The sequence below is a fragment of the Vigna radiata genome, chromosome 4, assembly GCF_000741045.1.
Source record: "Vigna radiata var. radiata cultivar VC1973A chromosome 4, Vradiata_ver6, whole genome shotgun sequence".
NCBI classification, from domain to species: domain Eukaryota; kingdom Viridiplantae; phylum Streptophyta; class Magnoliopsida; order Fabales; family Fabaceae; genus Vigna; species Vigna radiata.
The window spans coordinates 18021804-18048069 of NC_028354.1; the positions used below are offsets into that span (position 1 = coordinate 18021804).

The 26266-nt window shown below is 33.3% G+C and overlaps 3 protein-coding genes and 1 long non-coding RNA gene across 5 annotated transcripts; 1 reads left to right on the plus strand and 3 right to left on the minus strand.

Annotated features, from left to right (window-relative positions):
• The first annotated feature begins 3685 nt into the window (after positions 1 to 3685).
• Positions 3686 to 6165, plus strand: LOC106759404 (probable endo-1,3(4)-beta-glucanase ARB_01444). The gene has a single exon (XM_014642563.2). It carries the CDS (start codon positions 3934 to 3936, stop codon positions 5902 to 5904), a length of 1971 nt encoding a protein of 656 aa, XP_014498049.1. The 5' UTR covers positions 3686 to 3933; the 3' UTR covers positions 5905 to 6165.
• Positions 6166 to 6173: 8 nt separating this feature from the next.
• Positions 6174 to 7646, minus strand: LOC106759405. Its single transcript, XR_002667600.1, has 2 exons — positions 7500 to 7646; positions 6174 to 6601 (listed from the first exon to the last, which is right to left on the minus strand). It is a non-coding gene; the product is annotated as an uncharacterized LOC106759405 (long non-coding RNA).
• Positions 7647 to 10434: 2788 nt separating this feature from the next.
• On the minus strand, positions 10435 to 13294 carry LOC106759614 (ninja-family protein AFP3). Its single transcript, XM_014642881.2, has 3 exons — positions 13167 to 13294; positions 12317 to 13055; positions 10435 to 11078 (listed from the first exon to the last, which is right to left on the minus strand). The coding sequence occupies exons 2-3, from the start codon at positions 13044 to 13046 to the stop codon at positions 10657 to 10659; spliced, it is 1152 nt and encodes a 383-aa protein (XP_014498367.1). The 5' UTR covers positions 13047 to 13055; positions 13167 to 13294; the 3' UTR covers positions 10435 to 10656.
• Positions 13295 to 16511: 3217 nt separating this feature from the next.
• Positions 16512 to 23847, minus strand: LOC106758622 (ras GTPase-activating protein-binding protein 1). 2 transcript variants are annotated; one of them, XM_014641559.2, is made up of 9 exons: positions 23653 to 23847; positions 21845 to 22030; positions 21153 to 21447; positions 20833 to 21071; positions 20582 to 20759; positions 20274 to 20395; positions 20114 to 20176; positions 17161 to 17224; positions 16512 to 17044 (listed from the first exon to the last, which is right to left on the minus strand). In XM_014641559.2, the coding sequence occupies exons 2-9, from the start codon at positions 22028 to 22030 to the stop codon at positions 16803 to 16805; spliced, it is 1389 nt and encodes a 462-aa protein (XP_014497045.1). In that variant the 5' UTR covers positions 23653 to 23847; the 3' UTR covers positions 16512 to 16802. The 2 variants fall into 2 exon arrangements, with proteins under 2 accessions (XP_014497045.1, XP_014497044.1); XM_014641558.2 differs by having other exon boundaries at positions 20114 to 20179; positions 23653 to 23846.
• Between the last annotated feature and the right edge of the window lie 2419 nt (positions 23848 to 26266).

Here is a 26266-nt window from a genome sequence, read left to right on the forward strand (position 1 = left end):
AATAATAATAAAGTCCAACGGTGGTTTTTTGTTTTCTAATTTGCTTTAGAATATGTGAAAACACTTTTGTTTGTTCTTTAACGGTCACCTTTTCTATAAGGGAGCGTCTTAACGTAAACCATCGATATTTGATTTCCTACAGTCTACGTTTTAGATTTTAAAATTTATTAATATTCGATATCTCTTTTAATTTAATATTTCAAAATATATCGACGACGTAAGTGTATTATAATATTATTAGAGTCAATATTTAAGATATTATTTATTATAGAATACGTAATGTCATGATTTTATTTTTAAAAAATGTCTCAAAAAAATATATTTAAACTACGTTAAATCTAAACTCTCACGTAAGACTGTTAGGAAAATGTATTATTTTCTTAATTCCTTGTGACCTTTTGTTAATTTCTTAACCAGTATTTTAAACCATTACTCAACAAGATTCATTATATTATATTATATTTTAACGATTAATGAAGCGTTGAAGATTATCGGAATTAATTTACATTATTTTTTTCAACGGTCATATACTCTGACAACAAGTTCAATAAAATAAAATAAAAACAAATCAAATAAAATCAAATCATACATATCTCTAATTTGATATTTATTTAATAAATTGTTTATACATTTTCAAAAGGAGAATACATTTAAATATATATATTCGTTGCCTTTGATCTTTTTATTTTCGTCTAGAATTTTCTCCTTAATAAAATTATTGCGTTTTCTTATCCCTCAATATACCCTCAACTCCAACTAAATATACACCATTTTTGCAATTTCTAAGCTCCAGAAATAAATAAAAACTTAAATTAGTAGCATTAAATCTACAACAACAGAAAAAAAAAACTTAAAACAAGCTAATGAACATGATTTTGAGAAGAAAAAATAATGACGATCATATAGAATTTTACTTGATAAGAACAAAAGTAATTCAATGAAAATTTTATCTGACATCAGAATAGTTGATCTCTAATTAAAATTAAATTTTCACTTTAATAACCTATACTAACTTGTATTAATGTTTAATGAAAACTTATACTATATGGAATATCAAAATAAAATTGTTGTTCCAATTAGGAAATATTCCAAAACACTGAAGACATTTTTATCCAACTTACGTTCATGTATGCTAAATAAGTTAGTGTTTAAAAAAATTACTTTAAAAATCATATAAATAATAACTTTGTACTAATATATTTTACATTCACTGTACATGGAAATTAATCTCCTTGTATTTCATTCTACTTTATTTCTTTCATCAATTTTAAATCAATCTTATTGTTTGTCTTAATTTCAAATGTATTTACGTTTCGTTAAACCTATTTCTTATATTATAAAAATAAAAATAAGTTAGATGGAACGAAATACCTCAAATTATATATATATATATTATATATATATATATATATATATATATATATATATATATATATATATATATTAATTGAAAAAAATAGTGGTACCGACAATTAAATATGTCGTTTGTTTCATTAGAGATATACTTTTCATCAATTGAATTGTCTTTAATCTTTTCTTTATCATATTTAAGATATTTTTACTTTAAAACTCGAAATTCTTGTTACAGTTTTGTTTATGAAAGTTATATTTAAATTTTTTAAAAATAATATATATTTAAATTGTTTTTAATCTTAATTTTTAAAAATATAAAATTATGAAATATATCAAAATAAAAAATAAACGAGATGTCAATTTTAATTGTTTAAACAAAATTTGTTGGAGATGGGAGTTTAGAAAGAAGTCTTGTATTCTTAAAATTGCATAAAGATTATGCATAAAAAAGGAATAAATATTAAATATTGTTTCCCTAATTTGCAGGGAGTTTTGCAAGATGATGATTCAATTCACCCCTTTTAAAATATTGCTTTTCCACGGTGACCAATTCCTTTGAAGAAAACCTATCCATATATTAGCCTTTCAAATTTAATTAATTATTGTTTTTTGCACATCTACTCTTGTTTAAAATAACTAAACTCAATCTTTTGAGAGTGATACTCTAACTACAACTTATTTAAAGAACTTCCTAAAAATACTTGATCAAACAACAAAATTCATTTACACTTTATATTAAATAATGGTATTTTAAGAAAAATATAATTTTACACTTATTACATGCTCTCAATTTTTTTTTTATAGATCACAAGTATCATTCATTCAAAATGGGATAATTGTATTCAAAATGGTTAAGGTCCCACAAGTACTAAGTGTATGCTAAATAAGTACAATCATATATTCAAACTTAATTTCATTTAGTAAGTTGCATAGTAACTAAGTAATTTTTAATGTATAATAACCTTAAATATATTTATTAGAAATTTAAGATAAATTGGAAGTATCACCTTAAATATAATATAAGTATTATGAATGAAATATAAATAAAAAAATCTTTAAAGTTATTATATATATAATGTATTTTTAGAAAATCTCACTTGATGAAAATTTGAAAAAGAAAGATATAAATTATAAATATGGTTAAGAGTGAATTTTAAATTTAACTTAATTTTACAAAATTAATTTTTAAAATAAAATCTGTATTCATTTATATATTTTAAATTAATTTTATTTCTAGTTGATACGAGACTTCTAACAGATATGGAACAAGTCTATACATATAATATACAAGAGACATTAATAAGTAAAATGATATTTGAAATAAACATCTAACTTTACTATGATAAAATGTAAGAATAACTTTGATACTAAATTAAGAAATAAATTTTATGGAAAAAATCAGAACTATACACAGAAGGGAAAAAAGATTCAAATTATAACGTATATAGCTTTGGGCTTTCACTTTCAAAAAGACAAAACAATAAATGGGATTATGGTACTGCTTGTGTTCTGTGCTACATACGGATTCGACATTGAAGAACTACAGTTCCTTTCACTTTCTGCTTCCAAACACACAAAGCCAGCAAAGTATGTCCACAACAATCCAAAAGATACTTCTTTACAACGGCAATATTCTCAATAATTGCTAAACTTCTATATACTATTTTTAACTTAATTAACAATAACAACTTATGTCATGTGCTATATACTTTAGAATAATACTTATATAAGAATGAGTCAATCTGAATCCTCTATAAATTTCTTCCTGCCATTTTTCTTAAATATCTTGTATAGATATGAAGACAAGACGATTTATGCAAGAATATAACATTATTCCACAGTGAGAGTTTCCATAAACAAAAACTCTTAAAATATGCCATATTTGAATATTAAACAATACATTGAAAAGTGGAGAAAGAGAGAGAGAGAGAGGTTTAACAAAGCAAAGAAAAAGTGTCCGTTCGGCTTTGGAACTTGTACAACAAGCTTTCAAATTGATCTTTCATGTTGTCCAACTAAACCAACAAATGAAAAAAAAAAATACACGACTATTATAAGTTTCAGAATTAAATAACCTTTTTACACTTCATAACTTTCCTTCTGTTTTCATTTATTCTTTTTCATCCAACCATCTATTAACTTTATTAATCTTTTTTACATTTTGTTAAGTGACATAAGAATCTAATTAACATGTTGATGAAAATAAAAATATTTTTTTTGTTAGACACAAAATGATAATTTATTTTATCGAAAGTCATATACAAATTCTGCAATTTTATAAGAGAGAAAAAGGTAATTTAAGCTTGAATTATAAAAGTATAATCTACCCAGTCTACACTTAATCGCATAGCTTTAATTACGTCACGTCTGGGAGTACACGGAAAGTGTGAGAAGGTAAATGTTGTTTTACCATTACAAAACCAAACACAGGGATGGTGAGGCAATAAGTGTAATGATATACATACGAAAGCATTATTCTAAAGTCAACTTGGCAGGTCAAAGAAACTCTTAGCTTGGTTCATATAAGAAGAGACCATAAACATTGCAGCAAGCAATTACATCTCTTCCTCGTCACAAACAATGTCTCCTTCTTTTCTATTCCCTGAAACTCAATCCACAGTTGTCCCTGACCCTTCAACCTACTTCTCACCAAACCTCCTTTCATCTCCACTCCCCACAAACTCTTTCTTCCAAAACTTTGTTATTCCAAATGGTACACTGCCTGAGTACTTTCATCCCTACCATATTCAGTCCTCAAACTCCTCGCTCTCTGCTTCCTACCCTTTTCTCTTCTTTACAGCAGCTGTGCTGTACCAAATTTTTGTCCCAGATCTCACCATCTCAGCCTCTCAAACAACTTCATATGGTCAAAACCGTGTCATCTCATCCTACAGTGACCTTGGTGTCACTTTGGACATCCCCAGTTCCAACCTCAGGTTCTTTCTTGTCAGAGGAAGCCCTTTCATAACTGCTTCTGTCACAAAGCCAACATCTCTTTCCATCAAAACAGTGCATACCATAGTCTCTTTGTCTTCCTATGACGACAATACCAAGTTCATCCTTCAGCTTAACAACACTCAGACATGGCTCATATACGCCTCCTCCCCAATCTATTTGAACCATGTTGCTTCTGAGGTTACATCCAAGCCGTTTTCTGGCATCATTCGTATAGCAGCGTTGCCTGATTCCAACCCCAATAATGTGGCAACTCTTGACAAGTTCAGTTCTTGTTACCCTGTGTCCGGTGATGCTGCACTCAGTAAGCGTTTCCGAGTGGAGTATAAATGGCAAAAGAAAAGGTCAGGGGACTTGCTCATGCTAGCGCACCCTCTTCATGCTAAGCTTCTATCACGTGATAGTGACGTTACCATTCTGCACGATTTTAAGTATAGAAGTGTTGACGGTGATCTTGTTGGTGTTGTTGGAGATTCATGGGTGTTGGAGACGGATCCTATTCCTGTGACATGGCATTCTAAAAAAGGGATCAATAAAGAGTCGTTTGGTGAGATTGTCTCAGCACTTTATAAGGATGTCAAGGGGCTAAATTCTTCTGCAATAACAACAAATTCATCTTATTTCTATGGAAAGCTTGTTGGAAGGGCTGCAAGGTTAGCCTTGATTGCAGAAGAAGTGTCTTATTTTAAGGTGATTCCCAAGATTAAAAAGTTTCTGAAGGAAACCATTGAGCCCTGGTTGGATGGAACTTTCAAAGGGAATGGTTTTCTATACGAAAGAAAATGGCGTGGAATTGTTACCAAACAAGGCTCCACAGATTCAACTGCTGATTTTGGGTTTGGAATATATAACGATCACCATTTTCATTTGGGGTACTTCCTTTATGGAATTGCAGTTCTTGCAAAGATTGACCCTGCCTGGGGCAAAAAATTCAAACCGCAAGCTTATTCACTTGTGACAGATTTTATGAACTTGGGCCAAAGATATAACTCAGATTATCCACGCCTAAGGTGTTTTGACCTTTACAAGTTACACTCTTGGGCTTCAGGGCTGACTGAATTTGAAGATGGAAGGAATCAGGAGAGTACAAGTGAAGCTGTAAATGCCTACTATGCAGCAGCTTTGATGGGTTTAGCTTATGGTGATAGCCGTCTTGTTGATACTGGATCGACATTGTTAGCATTGGAAATTCGTGCTACACAAACATGGTGGCATGTAAAAGCGGAAGACAACTTGTATGAAGAAGAATTTGCAAAAGATAACAGGATTGTGGGTATTCTGTGGGCTAACAAGAGGGACAGTAAGCTATGGTGGGCTACTGCCGAGTGTAGAGAGTGTAGGCTTAGTATCCAAGTTCTACCCTTGTTGCCTGTCACTGAGACCTTGTTCTCTGATACTGTTTATACCAAGGAGCTTGTGGAATGGACACTGCCTTCTTTGAAGAATAAAACAAACGTAGAAGGCTGGAAGGGATTCACCTATGCCTTGCAAGGAATTTATGATAAAAGTACAGCATTAAAGAAAATAAGAACGTTGACAGGTTTTGATGATGGAAACTCATTCAGTAACCTTCTCTGGTGGATTCACAGCAGATGAGGAGTAATGCAAAGAAGTTTTTGGACAAGTTCGTGAAATCTTACTTTTCAATTTGATCCTTGTCAACATTTTTTGTTCACTGTAATTTATGAAATTCTACCTTATTGTTAATGTGGTGAGGTAAATTTTATATTTAATAATTTTCAAGAATTTTTTATACTTTGCAGTTTAGCAGATTTTTCCTACTGTAATTAGAAGTTCAGTTCCCTGTAACTTTTAACAGAATTTGTAGAGCAGAAAAAACTCTGTTTAAGTTTGGCATCTATTGATGAACCTAATTAGCAAATGATGTTCAAGCTTATTGAAACAACGAAGCTATAAAAGTACTCGGGTTAATTTAATGATCTAAAATGAATGATAAGCCAGCCTCATAATCCTAGAATAGAACACTTCAAAACCAAGAATTATGTCAAAAACACTCATCAACAAGTCGAAACTGATTAAACGTTTTGTTGCACCAAAAAGATCTGAAGCTCTGATAGTGTGTTTGAGTAAAGTAATATTAGACTCATGGAAAAATCATCCCACACTCTGAACAACGCTTGAGTCGGTACTGTGAAAATAGCAGTTGAATAAAAAATATTAATAATTTGTGTTGAGAAGAAATTTCAAGAGTATATTACCAAGGCAGGAGCCAGAGACGTCCACTCAGAATTTGGCTTAGCTACTGTTATTGAACTACACACTGCCACCGTACCTGGGTTAGAGACTGCAGAACTGAGATTCAATGAACAACTTATAGCATTCATTTTCAATTTGCTTCCAAATCCAATAACATATAATTACGAAATGATTGAGACAAATTTTTGGTCTAACAGCAAAACTAAAGAAACAGAACTCAAAGTTATTGAACAAAGGATATCTTATTTTTAACGGTTCTAAAAATAAACATAAGCGTGATATCTTATTTCAATTAAACTTGAAACTTCATCATGAGTCTCAGCTTCTATCATGCAAATTACTGAAATCAAAGTAGAACTCTAACTTAGACTAAGGATTAGCATAAAAAAAGCATCTAATATATTATTAGATTTGTTGTCCACTTATCTATCTAAAGAAATCTCTATATGGAACATACTAAGTATTGTGTAGCATGTAACACACTATTTGCGTACCACAGCATTGACAAATATCACCATATACATTCCATTTCATTGCACCAACAACAGCCCCCACCACTCCGCAATACGCGTTCCCACCAAAGCACCACAAAGCACGCCACATTGAAATTTTTCCTTCCCCGATCACACGTTTCTTCAGTCATACAAATTGTGTTAAAATACTCTCCATACTATTGTGCCTTCTGTATACACTTCTCTTTGTCAGAAAACTAAGGAGCTTTACAAATGTAATTTCTCTTCATAGTGCTACATGGCATTTCAAACCACTATGCCACAAACTCCCATGCTACTGAACTCAGAAACTCTCAAATCATAATCCCAAAATTCGTCAACACATGGCATTTCCTAACCAACACTTCCATGGCCAAACCAAAGCCTTAAAATCAGTAAATCAAAATTAAAATGAAATGAAATTCATTCTCATTCCATAATTATTACCAAAAGCATTTCAAAGAAAAAAAAAACGCAATTCACCTTGGCAATTTTGATGTGAGGCTTTCTTTGAATGCAGGTAAAAAGTAGTGGAAATTTCACGTTTTGGTGTTGTTGGTTCGAATGTGTTCCCGGCTCTTATCTCGTTTCTGGGTTTGGAGAATTTATGTGGCTCGGAAGAGCTTAGGATAACGTGACAGTTAAGGAAGATATAAAAAATTTAAATTTTGAATTCATGAAAAATAAATTAAATTAAAATTTTCAGTTTTAAGAAAATAAATGTAATTTTTTGCTTTTACTTTCTAATTAAGTAAAAAGTATACATATTTATTTTATATTCCCTTCCACATAGTAAAATGTTTGATACCATTGATATTTGACGCTAAATTTAAGTTCTGAAAATGGAGAATAGTTTTCTGACTAGAGTGAGACATCTAGAAGAATGTTTTGAGATGATTGATGTTAACACACTCTATCATAATTTTATGCATTTTAAATTATATAATTTAATAGGATATTAGAAGAATTATATCAAAGTGCTCCATATAAAAGATATATTTTAAATTATTCCATTTGAAATATAAAAAATTATGAGAGTACACAAAGAAATACGAAGAAATTGTCCACATTTAGAGAAATTTATAAGCATCTACATCACCATTCATAATAAGCATTCTATGGAAGAAAAATAAACCTTCATAAATTCTTAATCAAAGATTACTCTCTTAGTTGGATGGATAACCTATTTTTCTTCAATTTTGAAACATGTTTGTGCTTAGGGGAGGGAGCATGTTATTTAGATAGGCATAGAGGTTTTGGTGATGATAAAATAAAATAACTGAATAGATTAAGATATGGGTAATGATACTTTGATACTCAATTTTAACAAATTTTTGACACTAGATATGTGTCTTTTTCTTATTGGTCTATGTAGTAAATGTTTGAAAAAAAAATTGAAAATGAGATGGAATTAAACGGATGTAGAGGTTTGAAGTTCTTTTTGGTTTTCTTCCTTCTCACACTTCTTCTACGCACCCAACTAAACCAAACCCCCTCTCTCTTTATCTCTCTCTCCTTCTTCTGGTGTTCAGGCGATCGTGTCGGCGACAATTCCCTCCCCTGTTTCCCTTTCACCTTTTAATTCGACTCTTTCGCTTTCACTTTTCTGATTTCCTTTTTCAAATGTTTCTCGTCGCTTGTTAGGGTTTCTCAATTCTCAAATCTGCTTCCCCTAAAGCACCTTGTACCTTGTCTTTCTGCGATTAATCAACTTAGTAGTAAAACTCAATGGCGTTGTTTTTTAATTGAACAAAATTTTTTTAACACTTATTGGACTTATTGGATATAGAAGTGATGTTCAGTCATTGATGATCACAAGTACATAGATGTACATGGCCAAGGAAGAATTCTTATTAAAACTCAGTGTGTAGAAACAGATCTCGGAGCAAAGGATAAATAAGTTGGGAGTTTAGACAAACTTTTTTGCAGATGGGGTCAACTGTGTAAAAAACAAGGTCATTTTCACAGTTGACTCCCGTGTGCAAAAAGTTTGTCTAAACTTCCCACTTGTTTGACCTTTGCTCCCAGTTTGTTTCTGCACATTGAGTTTTAAGAAAAATTCTTCCTTGACCATGTATGTCCATATACTTGTGATCATCAATGGCTGAACATCACTTCTATATCCAATAAGTTCAATAAGTGTTAAAAAAGGTTTGTTCAATTAAAAAACAACGCCATTGAGTTTTACTACTAAGTTGATTAATCGCAGAAAGACAAAGTACAAGGTGCTTTAGGAGAAGCAGATTTAAGAACTGGGAAACCCTATCAAGCGATGAGAAACATTTGCAAAAAGGAAATCAGAAGAGTGAAAACGAGAAAGTCAAATTGAAAGGTGGAGGGGGAAACAAGGGAGGAAATTGTCGCTGACGCAATCCCCTGAACACCGAAAGAAGGAGAAAGAGAAAGAGAGTTTGATTTAGCTGAGTGCGAAGAAGAAGTGTAAGAAGAAAGAAAACAAAAAAAAAAACTCAAACCCCTACAACTCTTTAATTCCACCTCATTTTCAATTTTTTTAAAAATTTACCACATGGACCAATAAAAAATTTATCAAAATTGAGTGTCAAAATATCATTATCCTTAATATATATTTTTTTCATACCCGTTTGTTTTATTACTTTTATCCAGTTAAAGAGTACATCACAAACAAATTTCAAGAAGACATGTATGTGGTAATAATGTATATGATGATAATATATAATAATAGTAGGTCCACTAATAACTTCTAATTGATTTAAAGTGTAAAAATTACATAGTAATGCATCCTTAATTCGTGAAATAAAACAATAAGAGGTATGATACAATATGTATTTGGAGAAAAACAAAATCAGAAGCAAGCATCAAATGTACACAAAAAAACAGAAAAGAATTCCCAGGGTAATAATATACAAACCAATCAACCAATAAATCAAGTGTAATAATATACTTGAAACCAATCAACCAATAAATTGAGAGAAAATATATTTTGACACAACTCTACACTCATTTAACATATTTTTCATTCTCTTATTTGTAAAAATCATGTCTAATATGTCCCATTTTCTTATGAGTATAAATGTATCATCCTACATATTATTTTCCATTAACTTACATATTTCTCATTCCCTTATTTGTAATTGTAAAAATTATTTGTAAAAATCATGTTAAATAAGTGTGAATATATCAACCTACCATTGCTCATAAATTAAACGTTTTGGTGCTTAATATTTACTTTTCTTTCTGTTGGGGAAGGATGAAAGAGAAAGAAAGAAATATAAACAACAAAAATTGATTATAAAGTTATAATTCCCTTCTCCAAAGATGGAACTTTTATACTTTTTCATTTTGTAAAATATGGAAACAATAAACCACATGAAACTTTTTTTTGCTAGTTAGATATATGAGAAAAATGAAAAGCAGCCATCCAACAAAGAGTGAGAAGTAACAAATGTCCCCTTCCGTTCTAATGCATAAGAACAGGGGAAGAATACCTGAATAAGAAACCAAATTGTTTCATAATAATATATTATCTATGATTTCAAATGATGAACAGAACTTGAACATAACATGCAGATTAGAAGTCAAGGTGAGTTCAAGAGTGAACATAGGAATCAATTGAGTAAAAATTTGATGACTCATGATTGGTGGGTTCTTTCTCTTGGCCTCACACAATGCTTGGACTAACAACAATATGCTTCAATGGGTTTGCCACGTCACCGCCACCAGCATGCTTAACAAATTCTGAAGGAGTGAGAAAACTGCCATGGCAAACACACACTATCCTCACTTCCTCCCCTTTCCCATACCGGTAAAGAAAACCTTCTACTCTTCTTCCATTAGGACCATCACCTTTTGTGGAGACACAGGGCATGTCTTCCAACAAGTTCCTCACAATGTCTTTGGTTCTGTTCTGGGGTAATGAATGCTTGTTAGATTCACTTCTCATAGTCACTACAGCAGCATTCTTGCTACCATTCTTGCTACCCTTCTCTGCAACACTTGTTTGGACTGCAATTGGTGATTTCAGCTCATTCTCTAGCAGTAAGTTGGCACTAGTAGGGCTTCTAACATCTACTGGTGTTGGTCCTGAAATTAGCAAAAATGGGTTGCAAAATAATTTAAGATACCAAAAATGGCTTTGCAGACTAGATCACAGGAGTGTTGAATGATCAACTAGTCATGCATAGAGCATGATCAATACAGAACAAAACATTTCACGATTTAGCTTGCTATTGCCAAGCCTTATATACATACAGGATTTAGCTTGCTATTGCCAAGACTTGTATACATAGAAGAAGCTGAAAATGGGTTCTGATAATATGAATTCCATAAACATTTTAATAGATAAAATGGAATTTTCAGTAGAATGCCAAATTCAATATATAGAACCGTTGGAACACACTGAAGTCTTCATTGTTGGCACTAAGATATTATTGTGTTGCTCTACCAAATAGAGGCAGACAATTTAAAGATCTATGCAAAAGTGATTATAGACAACCATTTCTTAAAGCTTACATGTACTACAGTAGCCATCATTAAATTTTCCAAAAGAGAATTCATTCTGATTCGATGTGAGAATCCAATGGAAGTAAAGGGTAATGGTATTTGCTCTAAATGAATGAGCATTACAAGAAAAAATGACTAATATAATGTTTTCAACCATCATGTTCTGCCACTTTCTTTGACACACAAGGATACAACCTCTGGTATCATGCTTATCTTCTTTGGAGACATTCTCAACATACCCAGTGTCAGCCCAAAGGTATGCACAAAAGATCACGGTGAAGTGCTAAATACTAGCCACTTTGGATGAGGCTAAGAATGCAAAAAATTACCAATCCCACATTATCATTTCAAATCAAAGGCTAAATTCAGCTTAAACAATAATAATCCTTAAGTATCATTCACCAAATTTCCATGTATTAAGAAAACATTAATTCTAATTTTCAATTAAGAGTTGAATAGTTAAACCCCAAGCAGAGGCTGACTTCTAAAAAATTTCTCTTTTTTGGTATATAATGAGAAACCCGATATCATAACCTAGGACAATCATGCCAGTATGGGGGACCGTAGTAGGTCTCATCCTCCCTAATTTAATTCCTGACTAGGGGTGAAAAGTTAAAAAATAAAAAACAGCAAAAAAATTTCAACTTTTTCTCCTGCTTGATTGATGACCAATATCCCAAAGGGAAAACACAACAGGAAAAAAATTTGAAAAGGAATAAAACCAGAACAGTCAAAAAAAGCAATCAAATGCAAAAACAAATAACCAAAAGCCCTTGAAAAAAAGTGTAAAATAAAAAATAGCAATTAATAATTATTACCTTGACCTTGTTGAAACTCAACTTCTGAGGTTCCCGAAGAACCAATGGAACCCTGCGAAGGCGATGGAGGCGCCAACACTACTCCACCCTTCTCCTTCTTCTCTTTCTCGATGTCCCCATTCAACCCGAGTCCACAAACGCGTGTGGTCAACGACACGGTTCTCCCCAGGGGTGCACCCTCAGCGTAAGCCCCTGCACCTTGTTCCACAGAATTATTCCCTTCAGACCCAACCCTTAGTTGTTGTTGTTGCTCCCTGAGAGCCTTCAAATTTCTCTGCTTCTCGGAGCGCTTCCTCCTCGCCTCCATGCGACGCAGCGTCTGCAACTCCTTCCTCTTCCGCCACTCCTCCTCCGTCTCCGTCGGCAGCGAGCACGTCCTCACCAGAGGCCCTGTGCACCCCACAGCAGCGTACCCCATCTCCTCATCCCTCACGAACTCAGGAATCGACGTCGTTCTCTTTATCTTCTTGGCGGTGGGGTCCACCCCAAATCGACCGTTCATAGAAAGCCCGAGACTTAGTTCCAACTCTTCTTCTTCCTCTAACTTCACCACCGGCACCGGCAAATTCTGATGATTACCATGGCGGCTGTGATGATTGTTCACTCCCATGAAGCTTCTCAACAGATCTCGCGGCAAATTGTTCATTGGAGATTGTGCTGTTGTTGTGGGTGCTGAAGAAATGTAATGATGGTTGTTATGGGTGTTGTCTCTGTCTTGAACTTGTGCCATTGAAAGAAACTAAGAGACAGAAACAGAGAAAGAGACAGTGAGGGTAAAACCAGAAAAAAAATGTAAAATTGGAGTTGGTGATTATGTGGGTAAGGGGAGATGATTCATTGTTAAACCGACCAATTCATAGGTTTCCTGTTTGGAAGAAAAATTTGTTGCATTTCTACATTTTCTGAGTGTGTTGTTGTGAGAGGGATAAAGAGAGAGAAAGAGAGAAAACAAGGGAATTAATGAGATAAAGGGAAAAGAGGGAGAGTGAAAAGGTATGAAATGACGAGAATGGGGCTAAGAGATAAGGAGGCGACACGTGGGGAGAGGAGGGAAATTCAGAGGGACACATGGCGATGAGAGAGAATGGTGAGGTGGCGCGTACGAGGCTATTGTGTTTGTCTCGTGGGAAAGGAAAGGTGGAAGGGAAGAAGGATTGGGAAAGATGATTGCAATTTTCGATACACACGTGTCGCCACAGTGGTGAGAGTGAAAGCAAACTACACGTGATGGAATGAGAAGGTGACACATATATGGGTTAGGATGAATTCTGCAATACAAGATAACGTCCATACCCACACAACACCCAGCTTGCACTCACTCACTTTTTTTTTCTTACAGAAAAAAAAAACATATTTTATTTTATCTATTCACATTCTGTCATCTATCATCAATAATAATGTAACACATATCCCTTTCTGAATCCTAATTTTTTTACACTTCTATCTTTAATTACTGTTACTGGCCAGCATTTTACATCTGAGTAACTGATCTTTTAATATAGTGTTAAATGATAATAAAATCAGTTAATTAAATGGGTATTTGAATTAATCAATTTATTGGGTTACAGTTTCAAGTTGAAAGCTAGAACAGTAAATTATTATTCCAAGAATTTCAAGTTGATGTATGAATAAAATGAACAAGGTTGAACATGGAGCCTACATGGACAGACAGCGAACAACGAAAGATCAATACATGTGTTTCTGTCATTCATGTTGCGTCCTTCTCAAAACAATATATTTATGAACATTTTCTCATTTATAATTTTTTATGTATTTTTTTCTTCGGGTTGTAACACATAAATCGATGATTACTCTGAATTGGTCCCCCACAGGTTTATCGTATCGTTTGAAGTTAATTTTGTGTGTAAGTGAAACCAATAAGAAGAAATTGATTGAGGTGAAAGGGCGAGGAAGGGTTAGCCAGTTGCACTCTTTTCTTTTCCTGTGCATGAGCAACTAGTTCAATTGAATGATGAATCATCACACACTTTCATCGGTTGCGACATCTTTCTTTGCACATGCATGTTCTTGGGTTCTTGTTTTTTTTCAAGTACTTTTTCTACACTCTTTCAACTTGTAAAACCCTTCTGCTCCCATACATGACACGACAATGTTTTCTTACAATTTCTTCTGGCTTTTACTTCACTGATTTCAATCACCTCTGCATCGTATTTCTCTCCCAACATCTAACCTAAGGACGTGTTTGCCTTTTAATTAATAAACTACTATTTCGTCTAACCAAAAAGTAATGCCTTACTTCCATTCAGTTTGTTTCGTAGATCAATAAAATCAATCATGTTTATATCCAAGTATATGTTATTTTAAATAAATAAAACTAATCTGAGTAAGTTGTCATAACCACGGTTTCATTTTTTGAGAAAGTACATTCAATTCTTTTAAATCTTTAAAAAATATCTTTGGCACACAAAACAATATTAAAAATATTATCCAAACACGTCTTTAAAACAAGGTAATATTTTAATGACAACAAATGTATAAATTTTTATTAACACATGTAATAAATAATAAAATTGATAATATTATATATATTTTTTACTATTTCTAATAACAGAAGAAAAATTAAATATTTAAAATAAATCATGTTTTTTACTCAATCTTTACCCTTGAAACTTGAAGAAGATTGTTTAAAAAAAGGTCTTGACCTTTAAAATCTTCAATTTTAATTAATTTATTCATTAAATTCACATATTTAATATTTTTGCATCTAAATTTTAACAGTCACCAAAACCAGGAGAGATTAAAAATTTACCAGAAATGAAGACAAAAATTTTATTATTTTTTACATTGTTTTTTTTAAAAAAATCATTTATTAACATTTTATTCAAATAATTAATTTTAAAAAGAAGCACTTAACAGTGAACACCTTTTGATTTTTCTATTGTGCTCTTTCTTACCCGATTCTTAATTATTTCTCTCAACCAAACCATTTTAAAAATATGACTATTTTTCTTAAACAAGTTTCTTAATACATTCATTATTTATTAATTGTATCAGATAAAGTATTAGTTTAGTGGTTTTTTAAACCAATTGCTATGAATTTAATAAATTCTCTATCTTACATTGTTTGCTCTGTATATATATTGGATAATTTTTCCTGGATATGGTTTTGTTTTATGACTATTATTTTGAATGATTAGAAGGAGCAGAAAGCATATATAATTCTATTCAAGGTTCTATTTTAGTGAAATATATGAATTCAAGTAATTGCTTACAGGAATTTGTAGTACGATAGAACATCGTTCAAATCGAATAAGGAAATATAATAAAAGGTGGTCCATTCATGGTTTGTGTGAGGATTTGTAGAAAATTGTGTTTACATTTATTTTTTCCTCGAAAATTAGCCATGAGATGACATAAACATGTGTAGTTTGATTAATAAGAGAATAAAAAAGATAAAAAAAAAATAGAGAATAGCAAGTTGTGTGAGGGAGAATCGTGAATCGTACGTAAGAAGAGGATGATGGCGATCGGAGGGTGGAGAATGGTTGGGGAGAGACAGAAACCCAAGGAATCTCCGGACAACACGGCAGCAGATGAGATATTGAGATCCGACGGTGGGGCCCGGTGCAGAGGCCAACTTGCACTTTTGCTTTTTCTGCTTTTCTGCGTTGAACGGGTGAGTGCCACGCGTCCCTGCACGGTTGGAGAGAGGAGCAAGTTGCAGAGAGAGGATGACGTGGCTAACGTGAATGTGGTGAAAAAGAGTGCTAGGTTGTGTGTCAGGCTGAGGTGACCGGTGGAGCAGTGTTATTAGTCTCTACAACTACCTACCCATCTCTCTTCGACACGTGTCTCTTTCTGCTTCTCCTTCTTTTTAAACCCACCCTTGCTCTTTTCCACATTATTACTGCTGGTGCTGCTGCAACACTCAACGTTCAATCAAACAACACATTTTCATTTTCTTTCTTTAACTTTCTTTTCTGCATATCCAATACGTAGTTCAACATAATTTTTTTATATCCATTTAATATTATTATTGTTTTGCTATCCTTATCAAAGAAAATCAAAATATACTCTATTTTTTCTCACTTTTTCTTTTTTTTTTTAATCATTGTATTATTAGTTATATGCTTTTCATTTTAAAGATTACGACATAAAACATTGTTCATATAATTCAAAGTCAGTTCCGCACAAACCAATTGGATGTAATCTAAAACAACGACGAAAATAATAATAATAATAATAAGGGTTTTTAAATTAAAATGTAAAATTGGATGTAAAATTGTTGCATGATAGCAACGAATAAAAAAGCAGTGATGGTTAACCTAATGTTAAATTTTTGAAAAGAAAAGAGTATACCTATTTCTGATGACTACTACTGACTGACTATGATGAAAGCAATAAAAATTAGAGATACTACAACTGTGCAAATGCAGTGAAAGAAAGATGAGGGTGGGAAGATAATTCCAAGAATATACCCAAAAAAAGGGGTCACAGAACAATCTCCCAAAAATCATTCAGTACTTCAGTTCAAAACAGCATTCTGTTTTGGTCCGCTTGACCGCCCACCTCTCCCTCTCCCTTGCTGATACCCTTCACCATGACCACGACCTCTACCAGAAAACTCACCACCACGGCTTCCATAATCATTTCGACCGTATCCTCGACCGCCACCGTAGTTCCCACGGCCCCTGAAAGAGTCATTTCTTAAACCACCCCTACCGGGTGGGATCCTAGCTCTTCCAGTATTGCTAATGCCACTTCCAACTGAAACAGAACAAACACAATTAGCTTTGTCAACTATGATGAAATCATTCACTCTTTCTCTTCTTTGTCGAATCAATGGCAACAATTTTATTCATTATACTTAAGCTTCAAATTACCTCGAGTAGTCGTTCTCTTTATCTCAACCACAGCTTGACGCCCCCCAATAGGAATAGGTGAAGCCTGACAAAATGAACTGACTCTCTTAAAGTAATGCTCAAAGATCTTCACTTTTTTGCATTAAATTTGAAGTAACAAATGGAGAAATAATTTAGAAAACACGGATAACTTCAAACATTATATAAAATTATGTATATTGCAATGCGCCAATACAAATTTCAACAACTGATTTTCTAGTCTGGAAAATCATTCTGCACTATATTGCATCGACCATTTGCCTGATATAATACTCTTTCCCCTTTGAGGTAAAGATGAAGGAGAGAACAGGACACCACAGATTTCAGATTTGCTGGTAATACGTGACCAACAGGACAGGCCAATGTTTCAAACTGCTTCTCCAGGTTCGATGACCAGAAGCTGCCCAGATTTAGCAATACGGAAATAAAAACGCACACACAAGGAATGGGTACACTATGAGAAAAAGTAAACATTCTATGTTAGTTGGTCTATTTTGGGAAGGAAAGGACTATCAACGAACTGGAGCCACCTTATATTGGTTTTAGCCAATACAATAAGGTGCAACCATTGGTGTTGCATGTCTGGAATCACGTCATGTCCGAAGTTCCTAGTGGTCTCTACCAGTCAGAAAAGGGGCGCTCAAAGTTTGGGGGCAGGAGTTACTCAGTTTCCTTTCTTTTGGACATATGGGTTGTCCACTGCTAATCTCCTTTTCAAAATGCCGTGTTTGGATGGCTCAGTATCTGCTAGTGTCAGGTCTTTTTCTTTTTTCTTTTTTGAATATAGTTTCAACATGTTGCTATTTCTTCTCCTACTTTTTGTTTGGCTGTATGGATATGTCGTAGGTTTCTGAAGAAGAATGCCAAGTTCAGTGCTGAGTTAAAGCATATCATTTGGGAAGCACGCTAGTAGCTCGTCACTTGGCATGGGGGTTAGTGTCCTTGGTCTTTAGATTAAAAGTTTACTACTTCTTACTAGTTAAAGCTTAGAAAACATTTGTTTGAAGGAGTGGTAGAAAATATTAAAGATATATTTAGTTTCTGTATCATTCTTTCTTGGTGTATTTCCTTATTGTAACAGGTTACAGTTTTATTGTTAGTGGGTCTGGGTTTGTGTGGTAGTACTTGTTCTTGTACTTGACCTAAATAGTAATATAAATAGGAGTTTTGTTGAACGCGTTACATTCAATCAATCGTACACTCTGCATTGTTTTTGCTGTCTCTCTTTTACTTCTTTCCAAACCCACAACCTATAATCTTCAAGTGACTTTCTGTAATGCCCAGACAGGATGAGGTCAATAATCTTGCTTTCTGCTGTACCCACTTTAAAGTATATCAGCAAGGCTAACAAGGTTGTCCGTCTATAGGATGGATATCCTTCTACGATGCACTAAAGTCTAGTGCAGCCATTGAGTGTTTAAGGATTAAAAACATGAAATGAATTAAAATAGCAGACGGGGGGAAGGAAATAAGATGAACTGTTTAGCTTTAACTTGGGAGACCTTCAGTTTGGACAACATTTTAACAACCCCTTCTCCAGAATAACAAGGTGAATGAAAAATTCAATTTGTACTGTGATGAATTTCAACAAACAGCAGCATGCTCGTACAGTTTAGGAAATAAACTAAAACATTTAAGACTTCAAAAATTTTATTTTAAGAGTATGATCGATTTTGTTTTAATTTCTAATTTGGTGGATCCACAAATTGAGTATACTATAGACATGCACAGTCCAACAACTGTCTAAGATATATGATACATTTTTGCAAATTTGTGACTCTTCAACAAAATATAAAATTTGTTTCAGGTTTTATTTAATATGCACATATGGTTCTTAATACGATTATTCATCTCCCATGATATTTAGTTAAACAATCATTCAAGATGTTTTATGCGGATACTAAATCCAAAAGTACAATAGAAGACAATAAATTCGATGCCATATCAAAACACAAGAAGATGGAAAGAAACCCAAGGACACTAAATCAGGATTTTACTAAACAATACTAGCATAGCACAGATTAAAGAGCTGCCATTGTTTTAAAGAATATGTTCAATAGAGCAGCACAGCAGCCGGAAGCTGCCCTTGCCCACTACAGTGGCTGCTATAGCGGAGCAATTTAGTGCAGTGGCCATAGAACAAATAGTGGGATATAAGGCCACACTCTGTTGATTCTAAAAAATAAGTTAAAACAGCAACATTAGGGCTTTTTTGGAGGTTGGAATTTTAATTTTCCAAAATTCAAACCTATAGATGTAATGATAGCGAAAATGATAAAGACTTGGATTTAGAAGTGATACTCATAATTTCAATCTAGGAAATGTGTACTTGACTTTTGTAGGGGCTGTTTACATGTATGTTTTGTTGAAGACACATATGACTTTTTATTGTTAATTATGAAAGTTGTTATTTTAGAGTAATTTTATCAGTTTTGAGAATTTATGTGTGCATTCAAAATACCGGCTATCTCTCTATATGCTATCTCCAGACAGCGTTTTTCTGAGCCGGCTGCTATCCAAGATTGCCTCAGACTCAAACAAGTGCGTTGGAGAAACTACCACCAGCTAAGTGTAGAGCTAATGTGCTTCCAAGAATGAGTTAGCTAAAAGGAGATCAATTGTAGGCTTTCAGCTTGATGCAGAGATGGTTGAGGTTTGTGAGAATAGAAGACTTAAGTAAACAAGATAATAATCTTAAGTTTGAAGTAAGAATTCTTTTTATAATTTTCTACATATGAGTTATATTATGCCAAATTGTTACCATCTAATGGAGCAGTGATATTTACATATTATATATACAACTGCATCCAAGTTCCAACTTGAAATTAGTCCCATTTTCAAACAGCTTCAACATGATAAATATAATTAGCTAGCATTATTAAAAGCCAAAACTATAAGAAATCTAAGCTACCCAGTGATGTAATGAGGACAATACCTGAATTGCACTTTCCATCGAATTTACAGATAGGAACTCAACAAAGCCAAAACAGTATCCCTGCTGCTGTAAAGACAAACAAAGTGTTTCCCACAAAACTACATTAGGGCTGAAGAAAATGCAAAAAGGCAATTTGAAAGCCTCCTAACGCAATAATCACCTTGTTATTTCTGACTTGGATGCCTTCCGGCTTGATGGGGCCAAATTTCTTAAACTCCGCTTCCAACTGACCAACCGTCACATTTAAAGGTAAATTTCGAATGTAAATGGAGTGCCCTTCAACTGTTGTTGGCAGAATTTGTTTATCAGAAAGAAGCACAGATGTGTTTAAGAAAAATATATGGCTGAGTTGCAATCAGTGAACTTAATGACAAAAATAAATGATGTGTTTAAAATTCATTTTCTCCAAAACATTGAAAGACAAAACATAGCATGACGTATGTGAAAATTCAAACAAATAACATGTACCTTCTCCATGAGCATCACTACTTTCAGGGTCGTTAACAATATCCAAAGTTGCTTCAGGCACTTCATCGGATTCTACTGACTCAACTACCAGGTTCTCAGTTTTGTTAGGCCCTGACTTTAGCTTATTAGTAGGCACATAAACTTTAGTTGGTCCTGAACTCCCTTTTTGGACTTTCACCTAACAACAAATCAATAAGCTTCAAAAGAATAATAACAGAGGTTGTAAGTGAAATACTTGGAGCAATACTTACAATTGATGCATAAGACTGCTTTGGAGCATCCTCCTGAGCTAAAGAAGCCACTTCTGTGGCCTGAGAATCATCATTGCCATTTGACTGAAAATGGGTTTCTACATTGCCTTCATTTTCAGCAGGTATCTGTCTCTCGTGGTGATTGGGTGGAGCATAAGCATTCTCTGCAACAATTTGACCTTTGTTCACAAGAGAATTTGTGGGGTCTGGGGCAGGAGAATCAGCAACATAAATGGATTCTGTAAAGAAATAAGAAAGCATGAATACAACTATAGAATAAACTCTACTAGAAAATACAATTTTTTTAATTATAATCTTGCCTGGTTCTGGGGTTATTTTAACAGCAGCTGCATCATCATCTCCATTAACTGGAGGTAGTTCAGATGGTTCATCATCTTCTACATACCTAAAAACATCATTAAGAACAAAATAGCCATTGTCTTGCGGAGCAAGAAAGAATGACTGTGCAAATTTTCTTCTCATGTTATCCTTGCCAGTCAAGCATCCAGTCACCAGCACAGTCACTCCCTCCTTGTATGAGTTTTGAGCATCTGCAGTCTTTATTTCTGCTTTAAATTCCTTGAAATTTAGTGAAAGAATCTTCTCATTAATACCCTGCACCACAAACCCACACATTTAGAGATTGGCAGAAAGCCTGCGATATATCCACTAAACATTTACAGAAGCAACATAAAATTTAAATGAATGATGTTTCGTCCTTCTAAACATTGTAAAACACAGGAAAATAGAAGTATAACCCATCAGATTCTCGAAAAATATAATATCAAAATGAAGGGGGTAAAAAATGAATTAGCTATACATTAGTAGATAGCATGAACATACAGCAGTTTATTCAACTACCAATTCATTAGCAATGAATGGTAATGGATATCAAAAGGTAGAATTACATTATATTTACAATGTTTCTTATTTTTCAACAACGCATCAGAGGAAACATTTTTAGGAACTAAAAGAAGTAAAAGAGGCACCAGTTTTGTATCAAAAAACTTACTTTCATGGTTGTAACTGATGTCATCACACCATTGGAATCAGGACGGCTAATCACACTAGAGTCCTGGTAAAACCGATAGACCAAATCTGGTGAATGGTGAAGAATGTGGTAATATTGTTCAACAAATGCATTACCCACAACTTGGGCACTGGGAGCAGTTGGAGGAGTAGCTGTTTGCAAGGCCATCTGTCCAAAACCAGTTGGTCAGTATTTGAAACTCAAGAAAATCTAGATACACAAAATTTGGAAAAACAAGGAATGTAATTCTATTTAGATCTAATTGGTCTCTCCAAAATAATAGTTTTTGGACAGAACACAGTGGTATCATTTGATCCAAGTAATTGATCTCACCTAGAGAGAAAGGGCAATCATTGTTATTGTATAGAACATATACGAGTTCTTTTAGAGAAATAGAATCCATATGTTCAAAGTTTAATATGTATTAATGATGAAATAAACCAACAAATCTCAGCTAGGCATAATATCTCTAAGATCAACATGTCAATAAATTCAATACCACAAAGAGAGGTATAACAGAAATATGAACCGTAAATTTGCTGTGTACTTGCATATAATATTCATACATTGTTTTTGCATGCCATGTAGGAGCAAGTAGATGAGGCAAATTGAGACAAAATGAAAGGCAGGGGTAACTATCAGAAGATGAAGCCTGGTTTATAAGACCCTGGTTAGCTAGATTTAAGCTGAAGGGATTTGAATACTAGAAGTACTCCTTGAGTTTAGCTTCTTGATTTTACTAGCTTGATGAGGAATGTTAAATATATTATCTTTATTTTATATTTATCTTTTATTCTTAGTTAGTTTATTATTATTTCTTATTTGTATTTTAAGTTTATTCCATATTTCTTCTATTATAAATAGAAGACTTGTATATTTAACACAAGAGAGATTAATCCCATATATAATTTTCACTGTATTCAACAGAGACATTAACAATTCCACTTTGTTAAACTAGCCGCTAATCCAAGACTCGCTATGCTTCAATAACTGACTCTGATTATTAACCTTCAATTTTATGACCACTTAAAATACTTATAGTAGTAAGTAACAAGCAGTGTACATATCTATAAGCAGTCTTCCTACAAGACTGAATGCACGAAAAGGAACACAGTTAATGCAGACGCATAAAAATTGAGGAAATTGGTGTTGACTAATCAATCGAGAACAAAAAAGGTTCAAAGATAAAATAAACTAGCTAGTGACCACTCCCTCACAAGAGATAATTGTGAGAAACTAAGAAAAACAATATAACTAAGAGAAAAGGCACCATATAAAACGACAGCAAAACACCCACATTCTCGAAAAGAAGTGAGATCACCTTAATTTATCATGCAACCAAATACATACATTCCAACGAAAAACAATAATCAAAGAACCTAGTTGTATTACCGTACTTGCCTCAGCAGATTACCCCAGATCCAACGAGAAACAAAAACCTCAAATCTAAACCCTAAACCGAACTCACAACACGAAACAAACAACACCCATTTGAACTGCCAAATGAATCAATCATTACCCACGACGAAAAATCCAAACTTGGACGAAAAGAACAAAACTTCACAAAGGAACACATTTCACTTCAGCCAACCATAACATCCCATAATCACTAAGCCCGCAACAATGTCTGATCAATATTAAGAGAGAGAAAAAAAATAAGATGTCATTGTTGGAAAGAATCACCCATTTGCCTATATTAGGAATCCGTAAAAGGGAATGAGAAAAACAAAAGTGTGAAAAACGATGGAGACCCAATTGCGAGGAGAATGAGAAGAGAGAATGTAAAGTACCTGCGAATGTGGTGGTGCCGGGGAAGGGCGTGATTGTGAAGATGATGGCAGAGTGAGAGTGAGATGGAAACGAAGAAGAAAGGGAAAAACAGGAAGTACGCGAAAGCTACCTGGGACTGTGATGAGTGAAACAAACTAAACTCTTAACTCACTGCAAAGTTATTATTTGGGTCAGGTTATTTTGCATGGTTCGTGAGGTTAACTATCAGAATCGAATGAAATATATATATATATATATATATATATATATATATAATTTATTCTTATAAGAAAATTATGATCACAAAAATACATCTATATATAATAAACTTAAATATGGTCACCTAAATTATATACCATCTCACAATATTAATTATTGAAAAATCCATTAAAAAATTAGAAAATTAATCTTGAAATTGTTGTTGTGTGTTTTATCAATATCCATGAGAATGAATGTTTTATTTTAATTTTGTTTATATTTTCTTGTTAAAATTAGATATATATTCGATGAACCTATATTATTTTTTTTATAAAAATATTTTCATATGTCAATAGCAACTTTTTATCGATAAATTATAAAGAAAAAATATTTTAAACATAGACTCAAATTATCCCGTCAAACATTTATTATATTTAGTTAAAAGAAGTTTTCAAACTTATAAGTTAATTTTCTTTAGTTCATTATTTACTAAATACAAATTCATTTATACTTATTTATTGTTCAATTATAATTAAGTCCTTGTTTTGATCAATTTAAAAGCATCTATTTAATTATCAATTAATTGGATTATCAATACTCATTGAACATTATTTTTCAACTTTAATTACTCATTATAACTATATTTAAGAAGTCATTTTCCCTTAAATTTCATTGCAGGGTTTGTTTCGAAATGTTAGTAATGACTAAACATAGTGTTTGGTTTCTGCAAAATAAATTTTAATATTCAAACAGAAATATAACTTTTTTTTATCTGTATGAATTTATATAATTCAAAACTATGTTCATGGTGTTTTGTCAACATAAAACTAATTTTCATTAATCTTATATAAAAAATTTTAAGAAATTGGTTATATATCTATAAGAATAAGAGAAAATTATAAACATATGTAATATAATAATTTGAAACCATCAAATTAGTTTTTATTCTACAAAATTAAATAGGGTTTTCTTGTTTCTCGCGGGTATGATTCGTCTTCTTCAGAGATGGCGTCTGGTAGTACTCTTTTCTTCTCTGCAAGTCCATCAAATATTTCTGAAAACCTAAATGGAAAAAATTATCTATCATGGTCGGCTGCCGTTGAAATGTGGTTCCTTGGTCAAGGGTATTATGACCACCTTGAGCGAGATGGAAGCCATGCGTTTACTGAAAAAGCTGATCAGTGGAAGCAAACAGATTTTCAGTTGTGTGTCCTGTTATGGCAATCAGTGGAACCCAAACTTCTTATATCTTTGAGGGTTTTCAAAACTTGTCACTCCTTTTGGAAGACAGGTCAAAGCATTTATGCCAACAATATTCAACATCTCCATGACACTAGGAAGAAGCTTGCATCTCTTAAAATGTCAGACCATGATATGATGTCCTTCATGGCTGAAGCCCAATCTACCGTCGAAGAACTCATGATGTTTTTGGAAGCAGACCCATTAAAGGATATAAAAAAGAAACTAGACAAATTTTACATGGTGTCGATCCTTCGTGCCTTACATCTCGATTTTGATCATCTCAGATATCAACTTCTGACCAGTCATGAGGTTCCCTCCATGGAAACATTGACCACTCGTCTTCTACATGTCCCGGTACCTCAAACTCAAGAAGCACATGAAATAGTGGAACCATTTATCATGGTTGCCACACGAGGAAGAGGAGGACGAAGAGGAGGTCGAGGACGTCCTCAATGCACATACTGTAAAAGGATAGGTCACACTCAAGAGAATTGTTATTCCTTACATGGTTTTCCTTCCAAAATCGCCAATATTTTAAAGACTGAAACTTCCACTCTAAAGACTGAAACTTCCATTTCTAAGTTCACTGAGGATGAATATCAAGAGTATTTAAGGTTAAAGTCTAACAGCTTTGCACAACCATCTAAATCTTCCAGTACATCAACAACCTGCATTTCTGAATCCATGGAAGGTTAGAATTCATGGGTAATTGACTCAGGTGCTTCTGATCACATTTATGGTAATAACTCTTTGTTCTCATCTATTTTTTTTTCGAGAAAAACCTCATTTCATAACTGTTGCAAATGGATCTAAAACTTCCTCTAAAAGAGTCAGTCATGTTTCCTTGTTTCTCTCCCTCAATCTCAACTTTGTCCTTTTTGTCCCTAATTATCCTTTTAATTTAATTTCCCTAAGCTAGTTGACTAAAATGTTAAATTTTTCAATAACCTTTGATCATAAATCTTTTGTTATACAGGAGCGTGGTTCGAGGAAACAAATTGGAGAAGGATATGACGCTAGCGGATTATACCATTTTGGATCTCGTCAAAGGGTGTCCTGTGTTGCTACTCCTAATCCTAAAGTGTTATATGATCGACTTGGCCATCCTCATTTTTCCAAATTAAAAAAAGATGTGTCCTGAACTTAGTGGTCTCCAAACCTTAGAATGTGAGTCATGTCAATTAGGAAAACATG

Excerpts from the sequence above, each read along its gene's own strand:
- LOC106759614 (XM_014642881.2), bottom strand. The coding sequence starts at position 13,046 with ATGGCACAAGTTCAAGACAGAGACAACACCCATAACAACCATCATTAC. Across the intron at positions 11,079-12,316 it reads TGAGTTTCAACAAGGTCAAG|GACCAACACCAGTAGATGTT; the intron begins GTAATAATTATT and ends TGCTAATTTCAG.
- LOC106759404 (XM_014642563.2), top strand. The coding sequence starts at position 3,934 with ATGTCTCCTTCTTTTCTATTCCCTGAAACTCAATCCACAGTTGTCCCT.
- LOC106758622 (XM_014641558.2), bottom strand. The coding sequence starts at position 22,030 with ATGGCCTTGCAAACAGCTACTCCTCCAACTGCTCCCAGTGCCCAAGTT. Across the intron at positions 20,760-20,832 it reads AGCAGTCTTATGCATCAATT|GTGAAAGTCCAAAAAGGGAG; the intron begins GTAAGTATTGCT and ends ATTTGTTGTTAG. Across the intron at positions 17,045-17,160 it reads AAAGAGAACGACTACTCGAG|TTGGAAGTGGCATTAGCAAT; the intron begins GTAATTTGAAGC and ends GTTCTGTTTCAG.